This window comes from Ranitomeya imitator, chromosome 1 (assembly GCF_032444005.1).
Source record: "Ranitomeya imitator isolate aRanImi1 chromosome 1, aRanImi1.pri, whole genome shotgun sequence".
NCBI classification, from domain to species: domain Eukaryota; kingdom Metazoa; phylum Chordata; class Amphibia; order Anura; family Dendrobatidae; genus Ranitomeya; species Ranitomeya imitator.
Genome location: NC_091282.1, coordinates 504255143 through 504270058, shown reverse-complemented (window position 1 = coordinate 504270058; position 14916 = coordinate 504255143). Strand labels below are relative to the sequence as shown.

General features: G+C 42.9%; 1 protein-coding gene across 6 annotated transcripts in view; it reads right to left on the bottom strand.

Moving 5' to 3' along the window:
• ACO1 (aconitase 1) overlaps nt 1-14916 on the bottom strand; it is a 110874-nt gene that overhangs the window by 47765 nt on the left and 48193 nt on the right. For 4 of the 6 annotated variants that reach the window (XM_069766340.1, XM_069766356.1, XM_069766347.1 and 1 more), the window contains 4 exons: nt 5936-6049; nt 1242-1410; nt 683-820; nt 73-142 (listed from right to left, as the gene is read on the bottom strand). In XM_069766340.1, the coding sequence (XP_069622441.1) occupies nt 73-142; nt 683-820; nt 1242-1410; nt 5936-6032 (474 nt within the window). In that variant the 5' untranslated portion in view covers nt 6033-6049. Of the gene's footprint in view, nt 1-72; nt 143-682; nt 821-1241; nt 1411-5935; nt 6050-14122; nt 14393-14916 lie in introns of those variants that run through there. The other 2 variants (XM_069766365.1, XM_069766384.1) reach the window with 2 other exon arrangements.

Below are 14916 nucleotides of genomic sequence, written 5' to 3'. Positions count from 1 at the left end.
TTGACCGAACCACGTCAATAACAGTGATATGGCATATCCCATCTTATGACACAGAAATCCTTGCATACTCACTTTCAGAAACTCAAAACGTTCTCTGTTCCTTTCAAACTCCAATTCCTGATTCTTTTGTAAGCTATCTTCCCTAAAACATACGACATAAGAAGGAGGAGATGCGCAGATAAAGGCCACATTTATTCTTCTGAAAATCAACCATTTTGGATAGGTGTGCAGAAAGTGACGTTTGAAGCTGTGCAGACCACCATGCACAATTTAAGGGACTCTTGATTGATTTTTTTCAAAAATAAGTTGTCCAAAATGGACTATTTTACCAAAAACGGCATTACTGTTGTCCTTGGGCCATCTTGTATTGCATTCACGTCAATGAGTGTGAGCTGCAATGCCAGACCTAAGGTTGCAGTTTCTGGAAAAATAAGAGCAGATCCTTTTTAAAGTTCTAGACAACCCCGTTTAACCAGTCTCCGATATTGGTGCATTTATTTTCATGCAAGTTGTGCGCGCGATGCAGCGGAATTTCCAAAGAGATAAATAAAAAGATTTCTCTGCATGTGTCCAGCAAATGTGAGGTTGGAAACAAATCAGATGTAGAATGAGCCATGCGTTTGGGCCATGCAGAAGAATGCAGCAAGGCTGTATAAGATGCACTGCTCAGGAACCGTCTCACCTTCTGTTGAAATCAACTTGTATGGAATGGTCAATCACCAAGTCTGCCGGGCACACAGGGTTGATTTTTTCTGGATTTCCTCCCAATCGCTTTACTGCATCTCGCATTGCTGCAAAATCCACCACTGCAGGGACACCTCTGAAAACAAAACGGATGCATAAGACACTGAGGAAGAATCATTATGTCTCCAATGGTGAAAGTTATTCGTAGGGAGTGCAGTTTTTGGGGACAGCAAAATTCTTACTTTAACCAAATTGATGCCCTTCCTTGTGACCACATGCTCCAATGCCTCCAACACTGTACAAGAACATGCTAGAACCTTTGGGCACTACCTTCACATTACATATCATCCACATAAGTGTCTAGTGCAAGACAGACACAAAGAAGTCAATATCTAGCACTTCCGACAGCCCATGTTTGTACAGTGTAGCGTTTTGATAGGTGGTGGCACGAGGGCAGAGACCCCCATTCATTGCATTAAGAACCTCAAAACGCAGTTAAAAAAAAAAAAAAAAAATAATCAGACAGATCAGCAGTAGTAGAAAAACAGGGCAATTACGTGAAATCCTGCAGAATAACTCTTGCTGGACGGAACGGGACTTCCACATTGTCATTCTGAGTGACTTTCCAGTTGAGGATAGCATCAACATCTGTTCTTTTTACCAGAAATCCATCACAGTTCCTGATGGCCGACTCCAGGAGGACTCGTATGGAAAAGGGCAAGCGGGCTGGAAAGAAACGGGGAGCGAGCATCACAGCTTCATACAATGCAAACAGGAATCAGATGCTTGTAGCAGAGCGAGAGAATTCAGTCACATTTACTGCATTTAAAGGGAACCTGTCAGCAGGATTGTGCACAGTAACCTACAGACAGTGTCAGGTTGGCGCTGTTAGACTGATTACAATGATATCTGGTGATGAAATCTGTCTTGTGGTTGTTTATTCTTTATTTTCATTCTTCAGGTAATGATCTGCTCGTGCTCTGGGGTGAAGTTGGGGTGTTCTGCATAGGTATTGTATGCTCAGCTGTATGGCTTCTGATAGGTCACAAATCCCTCACTGACCTGCCCCCTGTTATACATACAATATTCAGTATGCTTTAAAAAAAAATAAAATAAAATAATAATAATAATTCAGCAGGCAGGTGGCGCCTGCGCTGTAGCACGATCACTTCTATAATATTCATATAATTATTTTATTATTTATATCACCAAATAAACTAATTGCATGGACATTATAGATGTGATTTTTTTTCTCTCAAAACATACATTATATTCATAATGTAAACTAGGGGGCAGGTCAGTGAGGGATCAGTGACCTGTCAGCAGTCTGCATTATGAATACCTAATCAGAGCACCACATGAAGCCCCCAGACGCCGGCCCAGGGGACGAGCATATTCAAAACTGAAAATAAAGATTAAACAACAACCACAAGACGGATTTCACCAACCAAGGCATCATTTTAATCAGTATAACGGTGCCGACCTGACACTGTGTGTAGGTTACTGTGCACAATCCTGCTGACACGTTCCCTTTCAGATTATAAGATGCATTCTTGACTGGTCAATCGAAAAAAAATATTTGTCAATAGAAAAACCTTTCCAATGTTGTAAGGAAGCCAATTTTCTTGGTTAAGTCCAATAAAAATAAGATTAAAGGAGATATTGTGGACTTAAAAAAAAAAAACGTGTTTAAGCACCAACAGGCATGTAGATCCTAACAGAGGCAACTACCTGGCTGTTGTACCCGGCACCGGTCATTGACCGCTCCTGCTGGAGATTAACTTGCTCCTTGTCAACAGAGCAGCAGTTTCTCTTCTTGTTGACAGGGCGGGAGGACTGGCATCATGCGGATTGATAGCCATCTTCCCCAAATTAGGCAGCAGAGAGCCGGCTCACAATCAGCATGACCCCAGTAGTCCCGTCCTGTCAACAGGAAAAGAAGCCATTGCTCTGTTGGCCTGACAGCAGCGGAAGTCTGTGACCACCCAGTGCCAGAAGAGAATAGCGCCGGGCACAATAGGCAGGTAGGTAGCTACCTGCCTGTTCGTGCTTAGGCACTTTTTTATTATTTTTTTATTTTTAAATGTCAAGGATATAATATTTAAATTCAAAACACCTAATAAGCTTTGTACAATCATAAGTGCTGGGATGTGGGTTCCCCTAATCATATGTATTTTATTAAAGATGGGTGCTAGAGCAGTTAAACGAAATCTGTCAGGTAATTTTTGCATACCCTACTAATAGTATCCTCAGATAGGGCTTGGGCAGCCCTTTCAGGATATGTAGCCCTTATTGATGTACGTTACCGCATTGTGTTGCTGTAAGCTATGGCTTTTCAAACATATGTTAATGCCAAATGAATACAAATATCAGAAGACTAACGTCACGCCAACAGCAATCAGGTGTTTACATGTGCTTACTAACAGCAGCCATTTCCACATATAACAAAGTACTACTCTGTAGTGCTATAGCATGCCAACATAAAATACTGTATATACTCGTGTATAAGCAGAGTTTTTCAGCACTTTTTTTTGCGCTGAAAATGCACCCCTCAGCTTATACACGAGTCATTGTCCCAGTTCATGGCAGGGGAGGGGGAGCAGAAGGTCACAGGAGGCAGGTGGCTGCAGCTAAAGCTCGTGTCCGCTGCTAAAGAAAAATGAATATTCACTGCGCAGGTAATGAATATTCAATTATCTTATAGCACCCACAGTTACAGCCGCTAGCTTCCAGCAGCTGCTGGGCTCTCATGGGTGCCCGCTCATTAAGGTAATGAATATTCACCTCTCTCCACTCTCATAGGCTGGGGAGTCCCTTAATGAGCAGGGACACATGGGAGACAAAATGAGGGCGTGCAGGGAAGGAAAGTAGGATTTTTTTCTCTCTTGTGGGCCATACATAAAAGGATGGGGATCAGGAGTCATGCAGACAAGGATGGGGATCAGGAGTCATGCAGACAAGGATGGGAATAAGGAGCCATGCAGACAAGGATGGGGATGAGGAGCCATGCAGACAAGGATGGGAATAAGGAGCCATGCAGACAAGGATGGGAATAAGGAGCCACGCAGACAAGGATGGGAATAAGGAGCCACGCAGACAAGGATGGGAATAAGGAGCCATGCAGACAAGGATGGGGATGAGGAGCCACGCAGACAAGGATGGGAATAAGGAGCCACGCAGACAAGGATAGGAATAAGGAGCCATGCAGACAAGGATGGGAATAAGGAGCCATGCAGACAAGGATGGGAATAAGGAGCCACGCAGACAAGGATGGGAATAAGGAGCCACGCAAATAAGGATAGGAATAAGGAGCCATGCAGACAAGGCTGTGAATAAAGAGCCATGCATACAAGGATAGGAATACGGAGCCATGCAGACAAGGATGGGAATAAGGAGCCATGCATACAAGTATAGGAATACGGAGCCACGCAAACAAGGATAGGAATAAGGAGCCATGCAGACAAGGATGGGGATGAAGAACCCTGCATACCAGAATAGTGACAAGAGGATAAAGCATTCCCAGCTTATACTCGAGTCAATAAGTTTTCCCAGTTTTTTGAGGCAAAATTATGCGCATCGACTTACACACGAGTATATACGGTATAAGAAATTTGAATTGCATTACTGCTCTAGTGAGTAGGAAAAATTGAGAATGCTTCGCGAATAAACTGGCCAATTCATGTGTACCCAGCAGCCACGATAAGGCGATTCCCGTTGCTGGGAACCTATCTAATGAGAATCCTCTCATGGGGCTACATTTATATGGAAAAGTGGGATTCTGATGCAATTAAAATCCCCATAGGCTGACGGCTGGAGTGCTCAGCCATAGAGCCCAGCCTATTAACCCCCAGTTGTCTGCTTTGCCTTTGCTGATTAAAATGGGGGACCCTTCCCCCCCCCCAAGTAAAAAAAAAAAAATAGAAGGGTCCCCCCCCCCTTTTTTTCTTCTTTTAATAACCAGCTAAGGCAAAGGAGACAGCTGGGGGACGATATTAATAGGCTGGGAAAGTCCTTTCCAGTATAATAAGACAAGCCTTCAGCTGTCCCGGAAATGGCACATCTATCAAAAGCACCAATTTTGGTGCTTAGCTTCGGCTCTTCCCAATTGCCCTGGGGGAGTGGCAATCAGGGTAATGTTTTTTGGGGATGATGTGAGCTGGCATCAAGCGGACGTCATCGCTTGCGAGACATGACCGCAAGCAATCTATAAAGCGTTAATCTCAGAAGGACGCTTCATAGGTTGCAGAAGAGAGAAAAGAAAAAAAAATGTTGTTGGACATTATGGTAATCACAATGGATTATGTTGGAGCTGCAGAGATTATTTGTTTAATAAACGGGTAAACCAGGGAATGTGTTGGGGAGTCTTTATTCAAATAAAACTTGTGTGTGCGTGTGTTTTATCAACTCATGGGCTTGATGACAGCTGACCGTACACAGCTGACATCAACCCCAAAATCTATTACCCCAATTGTCACAGCATCAAGACAAAATGGGAAGAGCCGAGGTTAAGCGACAAAATTATCGCATCAAATAGACACGCCATTTCTGGGGAGACCGAGGGCTGATCTTATTACGCTGGGAAGGGGAAAATATTCATGGGCCTTCCCAGTCTTAATATCAGCTCCCAGCTGTCTACTTTGCCTTAGCTGCATATTAAAAATAGGAGGGGGCCATGAATAATTTTTTGGGGGTTACCCCCCATTTTTCATAACCAGCAATGGCAAAACAGACAGCCTGGGGTTGATAATAGGTTGTACAAGTCCATGGATATTGGGCCTCTCCCCAGCATAATAACACCAGCTTACAGCTGTCTGCTTTTTCTTGGCTGGTTATTAAAAATAGGGGTAACCCCATGTCGTTTTTCTCGCTTACTTAACAAGTTCATCTAATGTACTGATCCAATCCTTCCCTTGGACCTCCGCCTCCCGGCTCAAGATTATTACGTTTTATTGAATGCTATTTTAAGTCGTTTTCCTATCCACATTTGTAGGGCAAATGTGCTGTTTTACCAATATTTTTCTTCCTTTTGCAGCACCCTAGCACTTCCCATGACCATTTTATAGCACCAAAGTTTGGAACCCTATTGACTTATATGGAGTTCGAGGAAAGTTCTGGTACCCGAACCGAACTGGACTAAAGTTCGGTCCAAACTCGAACTTCCAGGGGTTCGCTCATCCCTATTCTTAACCACTAGTGTGAAATTCAATCGCACTTCCATGATTGACCAGCAGTTATAAAAAGTAGAACATACCGTATCTTGCATCATTCAACTTTTGGAGATTATAAAATTTCTTGTCGGGCTCCGCATGGTTGAGCGGCTCCACCAAGTGCTGAAATGGGTTACTCATTCTTCTTCCAAACAGACCTGAGGGATGGATATATGGCAATTTATTAGATTCATTTATTATTATATTTTTAACCTGCAAATAAAAACAGGTTTAACATTACTTGGTTAACTAAAAAACCAGTCATACAGTCATTGAGTGTAAAGGCAATGACAAATCAAGGATGGCTGAAGAGATGGAGGTTTTACCTGCACCACAACTATTCATTTATTCCTTTAGCTCAGGCATAACAGGACACGCAATAAATGGAAAAAAAAAGTGTTGGGTCTAGATATTAAAGTTATGGTACATTCTTATGTTGTCCTGCTGCATTTTAGATGCCAGGTTAGACAGTCCATTGTGGACAATCAGAAAACCGATAAACAACTGCAGGGGCGCTATAATATTTGCTTATCAGCAATAGCTATAAAACAGATTACTACTTTTATTTCTTTATTTATTTTTTACAAATAATTACAATTCATTATGCTTATATCTGAAATCTAACAAAGAAGTTGACTTTCCTATCATGGAAAAAAACCCTGTAATTTATTACAACTTATGCGGAAACATGCATAGCAGATCCCATTCATAGACCGGCACACATGAAGTACTCATTAAGGCTACGTTCACACTAGCGTTATGCTAGTTTGGGTCGGGTTTGCATCGGGCGACGCAGCGGCGACGCATGCGTCATGCGCCCCTATATTTAACATGGGGGACGCATGCGTTTTTGTTTGTTGCGTTGTGCGACGCATGCGTCTTTTTTGCCGCAAGCGTCGGACAAAGAAAACGCAACAAGTTGCATTTTTCTTGCGTCCAAATTTCGGCAAAAAACGACGCATGCGTCACAAAACGCAGCGTTTTTGCGTGCGTTGCCGACGCAGCGGCGCACAACGCTAATGTGAACATAGCCTAAAAGCTGCCAAGCCGAACAGCAGAATATATAATTTTCTACTCTCTACAGACTTTGGATAAGGCTAACCCAAAACATGAATTTAATTGTAAAGCACAAGTATGGTGTATTCATTGTTTATATTCCTAAACAATATATTAGCCAAGACCAGCTCCAAACAACATGGCTATAGCTATAAAGCACAACATGGGAAATGTTACATATTACATGGTATTACATGGTGCCATTCTAAACCAATTTCAAGAGGTTTTCCAAGAATGTAATAAAATGGCCATTGTCACATAGTTCAAACAGCAGCCCACCCTAGTCATGTGTCATAATGGGCTACAGTCTGAAGAAACACAGCTCCTGAAACTTGACCTGGGTCTCCACAGGAGCAGTGTAATAAGGATCATATGCACATGTACCACCATGAGACAAGAAGTGTGTGACAGGAGAAGAAATACTGTACATCATTTTCTTGGCTGACTGAGCAGGATGACTTTTCCTCAGCCTCACTTCATGTTCATGTAAAATTTTGGGCCCCTCTGGTCAAAATTACTGTTATTGTGAACAGTTAAGTTGAAGATTAAATGATCACTGCAAGGGTTAAAGAAAAATATGGCATTTCCTTTGTGCTTTAAGCAAAAATAAATAATTTTTTAGCATTCTAAGGCTGTGTGCGCCCACGTTGTGCTTTTTATGCGTTTCTGCCGCAGCGGAAATGCATAAAAACGCTTAAAAACCGCATTCCCATGGGATTCCGCAGTTGGTGTGCCCATGCTGCGGATTTTCCCTCTGCAGAATCGGATAGTGGTAAAATACGCAGCATGTTCATTATTTCCATAGGATTGCATTGATACGCTCACTTTACACGTGTGGCTACGCGAGCACTTCATGTGCGGATGGTACCCAGGATCTGGATGAGAGGAGACTCTCCTCCAGGCCCGTGGGAACCATATTTCTGCAAAAAAAAAAAAAAAAAAAAAGGGATATACTTATCTGATGGCGGCCGGAGTCCTCGAGCCTCTCAGCGGTGCACGCAGCGGCTTCCATTGCCAGGGATGCATTGCACGATTCACCTGGGATGATGTCGCGGTTACGCGACCGTGACGTCACAAAGGTCCTTCACACAAAGCATTCCGGGGAACGGAACGTACCGGGAGATCCGCTGAGGAGATCGTAGGCTGTCGGAAGGTGAGAATAACCATATATTTTTTTAAAATTATTTTTAACATTCTATCCTTTAATATTGAGGCTGCATGGGCAGCATCAATAGTAAATAGTTTGTCACACTCGTCAAGCACTATGTTCGACAAGTGTGACCAACCTGTCAATCACTTTTCCAAGAGATGCTTCAAATCGCTTGTAGAGCGCAAGCATTCTGCAAGCTAAAAACGCTTATTCCGTTCTGCAAATTCCGCATGCATTTTACCTGCGGCAGGGAGTTGCGAAAATGCTGCGGACATTTCTGCAGCATTTAAGCAATGTGGGCACATAGTCTAAAAATTACAAAAAGGAAAATAGGCCAATGCTAAAGTCTGGGCACTCTTGTAGATGTGTGTGCTTTGATAAGGTTTGAAACCTTGGTCAAAAGTTAATTAGCATGTTACCATCTTCATTAGGAAAGGCCAGGTGATGCAAATTTCCCACCTTTATGAAAACCCAGCCTCCTCTAACCTTGTGCCAAAAATACAGCAGCCATGGCTTCTCCTAAGCAGCTGCCCAACACTCTGAAAATGGTGATGGCCCACAAATCAAGAGAAGGCTACAAGAAGATTGCAAAGTGTTTTTTTTTCAAGTTGCTCTTTCCACAGTTCAAAATATAATTAAGAAATAGCAGTTAACGGGAACACTGGAGGTCAAGATAAGGTCTGAAAGACAAATCAAAATTTCAGTGAGCTGCTCGTAGGAGTGCTAGAGAGGCCAATCCAAACCCCCTCTTATTTGGAAAAGACCTTCAGAAAGATTTAGCATACTGGAGTTGTGGTACATGGGTCTAATGTTCAGAGACACCTGCAGAAATATGGTCTGGATGGAATATCCATCAGAAGAAAACTTCTGTGTCCTCAACATAAAATTCAGAGTCAGAAGTATGCAAAAGAACATCTAAACAAGCCTGATGCATTTTGAAAACAAGTCTTGTGGACCGATGAGGTTAAAATACAACTCTTTGGTCACAATGATCAAAAGTATGTGTGGAGAAAAAAGGCCACAGAATTTCAGGAAAAAGAACATCTCACCCAACACTAAGCATGGGGGTGGATCAATCATGCTTTGTGGTTGTGGTGCAGCCAATAGCATGGGAAACCTTTCATTAGGTAGAAGGAATAATTGATTAAATGAAATTTCAACAAAATTCTTGATGCAAACATCTTTTAAATAGCTGAAGTTGGAAAGAGGATGGCTTCTACAAGTGAATAATGATTCTAAAAACACATCAAAATCCACAATAAACTACCTGTAAAAGGCGCAAGCTGAAGGTTTTACAATGGCCCTCACAGTCCCCTGATCTGATCATCACTGAAAATCTATGGCTAGACCTCAAAATAGCAGAGGAAGACGACCCAGGAATCTCACAAAACTGGAGGAATTTTCAAAGCAAGAATGGAAGAAAATCCCTCAAACAAGAATTGACTTGTCCGGCTACAAAAAGCATTTACAAGCTGTGATTTTCAAAAGGGGGTGCTATTTGGTACTAACCATGCAGGGTGCCCAAACTTTTGCATCAGCCCATTTTCCTTTTTTGTAATTTTGAAAATATAAAAAAAAAATTATGTTTTGTCTAAAATATAAAGGAAATGTGTCATCTATAACTTTAAAAAAAATATTTAGAATTGAGAGTCCTCAGTGGTTGATACCTTATAATGGGTGAGAAGATGGTAAATTGTTGCCACCGAGGACTCTCAACAGTTAGCCATTAACCCCTTCCCGACCTTTGACGCACCGTATGCGTCATGAAAACCTGTGCCATTCCGACCTGTGACGCAGCATATGAGTCATGGCCGGATTGGGCTCCTGCAGGCCGGGTGAAAGGGTTAACTGTAATTTCACCCGGCCTGCAGGGACAGGAGGAGTTGTACTTTAGCCCAGGGGGGGTGGCTTCACCCCCCCCCCCCCCGGTGGCTACGATCGCTCTGATTGGCTGTTGAAAGTGACATATCACTTTCAATCAGAGCGATAGTAATATTTCACCAATGAAAATTGGTGAACTATTACAATCCAGCCATGGCCGATGCTGCAATAGCATCAGCCATGGCTGGAGATCACGATCTGCCCCCCCCCACCGATCACCTCCCCTCCGGTCCTCCGTCCGGTCAAATAGTGTCCCCCGCTCCCCTCCGGTCTCCTGTCCGCTCCCCCCCACTGTCCGATCACCCCCACCCCGCTGTCCGATCACCCCTCATACTTACCGACCTGGGTCCCTCCCGGTGTCCGTCCGTGTGTTTGATGGGTGCCGCCATCTTCCAAAATGGCGGGCGCATGCGCAATGCGCCCGCAGAATCTGCCGGCCGGCAGATTAGTTACAGGTACATTTTGATCGCTGTGATAGAACCTATCACAGCAATCAAAATAAAAAAAAAAACAATAAATAATCCCCCCCTTTATCACCCCCATGGATAGGGACAATAATAAAATAAAGAAATTTTTTTCTTTTTCTTTGCCCCACTAGGGTTAGGGTTAGGGTTAGTTCACACTGCGTCTAAGCAGTCCGTTAGACGGACTACGTTACACCGGGGCATAAACGCGGTGTAACTTAGTCCGTTACGGCCGCCATTGACAGCAATGTCGGACGCATCACTAGTGCACGCCCACAATGGGCGTGCGCTAGGGATGTGCCGTCATTGAGTAACGGACCCGGAGACGCGGGGTGCAGTGTTTCCGGGTCCGTCACTGCTAGTGCAGATAGAGCAATCTGCTAGCTCTATCTGCGCTAGCACGATGCAAACGTCGGCACTTGCGCTAGCAGCAGCCCCTTAGCGTATGTGCTGAACGGGCTGCTGCTAGCGCAGTGTGAACCTGGCCTTAGGATTACGGCTAGAATTAGGGTTAGAACTAGGGTTAGGGTTAGAATTAGGCTATGTGCACACGGTGCGGATTTGGCTGCGGATCTACAGCGGATTTGGCTGCGGATTCGCATCGGATTGGCCGTTGCGGATTCGTACCAGTTTTCCATCAGGTTTACAGTACCTATGGAAAACCAAATCCGCTGTGCCCATGGTGCGGAAAATACCACGCGGAAACGCTGCATTATATTTTCCGCAGCATGTCAATTCTTTGTGCGGATTCCGCAGCGTTTTACACCTGTTCCTCAATAGGAATCCACAGGTGAATTCCTCACAAAAAACACTGGAAATCCGCGGTAAATCCGCAGGTAAAATGCAGTGCCTTTTTCCTGCGGATTTTTCAAAAATGGTGCGGAAAAATCTCACATGAATTCGCAACGTGGGCACAAAGCCTTAGGGTTAGGGTTGGAATTAGGGCTAGGGTTGGAAATAGGGTTAAGATTAGGCTGTGGTTAGGGTTATGGTTAGGGGTGTGTTGTGGTTAGGGTTGGGATTAGGATTGGGGTTGGGATTAGGGTTAGGGGTGTGTTTGGGTTAGGGTTGTGGTTAGGGTTGTGATTAGGGTTATGGCTAGAGTTGGGATTAAGGTTAGGGGTGTGTTGGGGTTAGTGTTGGAGTTAGAATTGAGGGATTTCCACTGTTACGGCACATCAGGGGTCTCCAAACGCAACATGGCGCCACCATTGATTCCAGTCAATCTTGCATTCAAAAAGTCAAATGGTGCTCCCTCCCTTCCGAGCCCCGACGTGCGCCCAAACAGTGGTTTACCCCCACATATGGGGTACCAGCATACTCAGGACAAACTGGGCAACAATTAAAAATTATTTTAGCAAGCAATTTTTTATGAGGAAAGAAAAATGATTTTACGGTTCTACATTATAAACTTCTGTGGAGCACTTGGGGGTTCAAAGTGCTCACCACATATCTAGATAAGTTCCTTGTGGGGTCTAGTTTCCAAAGTGGGGTCACTTGTGGGTGGTTTCTACTGTTTAGGCACATCAGGGGCTCTGCAAACGCAACGTGACGCCCACAGACCATTCCATCAAAGTCTGCATTCAAAAGTCACTACTTCCCTTCTGAGCCCCGACGTGTGCCCAAACAGTGGTTCCCCCCCACATATTTGGTATCACCGTACTCAGGACAAACTGGACAACAACTTTTCGGGTCCAATTTCTCCTGTTATTCTTGTGAAAATAAAAAATTGTGGGCTACAAAATAATTTTTGAGGAAAGAAAAATGATTTTTTATTTTCACGGCTCTGCGTTATAAACTTCTGTGAAGCACTTGAGGGTTTAAAGTGGTCACCGCACATCTAGATTAGTTCCTTAGGAGGTCTAGTTTCCAAAATGGGGTCACATGTGGGGAAGCTCCAATGTTTAGGCAAACAGGGGCTCTCCAAACGCGACATAGTGTCCGCTAATGATTGGAGCTAAATTTTTTATTCAAAAAGTCAAATGGCGCTCCTTCCCTTCCGAGCCCTGCCGTGTGCTCAAACAGTGGTTCCCCCCCACATATGGGGTATCGGTGTACTCAGGACAAATTGTACAATAACTTTTGGTGGCCAGTTTCTCTTTTTACCCTTGGGAAAATAAAAAAAATTGTTGCTAAAACATCATGTTTGTGACTAAAAAGTTAAATGTTCATTTTTTCCTTCCATGTTGCTTCTGCTGCTGTGAAGCACCTGAAGGGTTAATAAACTTCTTGAATGTGATTTTGAGCACCTTGAGGGGTGCAGTTTTTAGAATGGTGTCAATTTTGGGTATTTTCAGCCATATAGACCCCTCAAACTGACTTTAAATGTGAGGTGGTCCCTAAAAAAAATGGTTTTGTCAATTTTGCTGTAAAAATGAGAAATCGCTGGTCAAATTTTAACCCTTATAACTTCCTGGAAAAAAAAAAAAATTGGATTCCAAAATTGTGCTGATGTAAAGTAGACATGTGGGTAATGTTATTTATTAACTACGATATTTTGTGTCACATAACTCTCTCGTTTAACACAATAAAAATTCAAAATTTGAAAATTGCAAAATTTTCAAAATTTTAGCCATATTTCCATTTTTTTCACAAATAAATGCAAAAATTATCGACCTAAATTTACCACTAACATGAAGCCCAATATGTCACGAAAAAAAACAATCTCAGAACCGCTAGGATTCGTTGAAGCGTTCCTGAGTTATTACCTCATAAAGGGACACTGGTCAGAATTACAAAAAACGGCCAGGTCTTTAAGGTCAAAATAGGCTGGGTCATGAAGGGGTTAAAAAAGGTATCAACCACTGAGGACTCTCAATTCTAAATATTTTTCTATCTACTGGCTAACACGGTACCAAGATATATATCTTTCCTGTATCTATAACTTTAGACTCTTTTAGAGATCATTTCATCTTTAACTTAACTGTTCACAAGTAGGTAATTTTGACCGGGGGTGTTCAAACATTTACATGTCACTATATGCGCTTATGACCCTGCTTCTGTCAGATGTTCGAACAGCCTCACTGTCAAGTGTTCCTTCAAAAATTCTGTGCAGCGCCTCTAGAATTGCATTCGGTCAATTGATAATAAACCACTTGTATGTTTTAAAAACATTTTCTGTAGCATTTTACCCATCCCTGACAAATTTTTGCGCAACACTTTATGTAAAAAAGGGAAAGGTGACTACTTGTTAAACTATAGAACATATGCAATAAGTCCTAGCTCAGGAATACAGAGTAAATAAGAAAAATGTTTGCTCAGCAAAACGATTAGTTGCTCCATTTCAAATTTCTACATGTCAGACTAAGAACGAGGACAAAGTTCGAGGAAGCAATTTTCTATTCTTCAGAGGAATGCTTTGTTGTAAAGGGAGTGCAACGAGAGCAGGAGACAAAGAAAAAAAAAAAAAAGAAAAACATTTTGCCCAGAGCACAAATCATGGTTTATATGCATCATTGCAATTATTAAAGAAACATTTAGACAAGAAGAAAGTGAAAGCTCTTCTAAGGCTAAAACACATCGCAGCCATTGATACAGTCGAATCCCGTCTGTCCCCGTTTGGGGGCATCCCACCGCACAGCCTGGAGAACCTTAGCATATATATCTGATGAAGGGTCTACAACCGAAATGAAGGTAATACTGTAGTTACAGCTGTGTAATCAACGGATAGGAATACTGACCAATCCTATTTGAAGTATCTCCAAGTGCCTTGAGGTGTGCAGTTCCTTCACGGTCTTCTACTGAAGAACGGATTCTTAATAGCTCCACTATCAGATTAAAAACACTCCATACTTCCCTCCTGGATCTGTACCATTCCTCCAGAGTCCCCTGGATGACAAGTGAAATATTATGTCACAGTAGCAGCCAAACCGTGGCCGCTGAGTGTAGTGAAGGCTGCAGACCGTCAGAGCTCACACACTTCTTTCTGTTTACAATCGACAGAAACCCATCCAAGAATGTTCGTATGACAGTGAATATGTGCAGTACAAAGCTCTGCGTCTGCTTCCTCCCTTCACGTGCAGAAAGATGTCCTCCCACTGGAGAACCTGATCTCACACTAGATATACCAGGGTTGTGGAGGGAAGAAGAGGCTGCTCACACTGCTGTTCATGTATTCTACAACCCCTGGCAAAAATTATGGAATCACCGGCCTTGGAGGATGATCATTCAGTTGTTTATTATTTAAAAAAAAAAAAAAAAAAAGCAGATCACAGACATGGTACAAAACTAAAGTCATTTCAAATGGCAACTTTCTGGCTTTAACCCCTTCATGACCCAGCCTATTTTGACCTTAAAGACCTTGCCATTTTTTGCAATTCTGACCAGTGTCCCTTTATGAGGTAATAACTCAGGAACGCTTCAACGGATCCTAGCGGTTCCGAGATTGTTTTTTCGTGACATATTGGGCTTCATGTTAGTGGTAAATTTAGGTCGATAATTTTTGCGTTTATGTGTGAAAAAATTGGAAATTTGG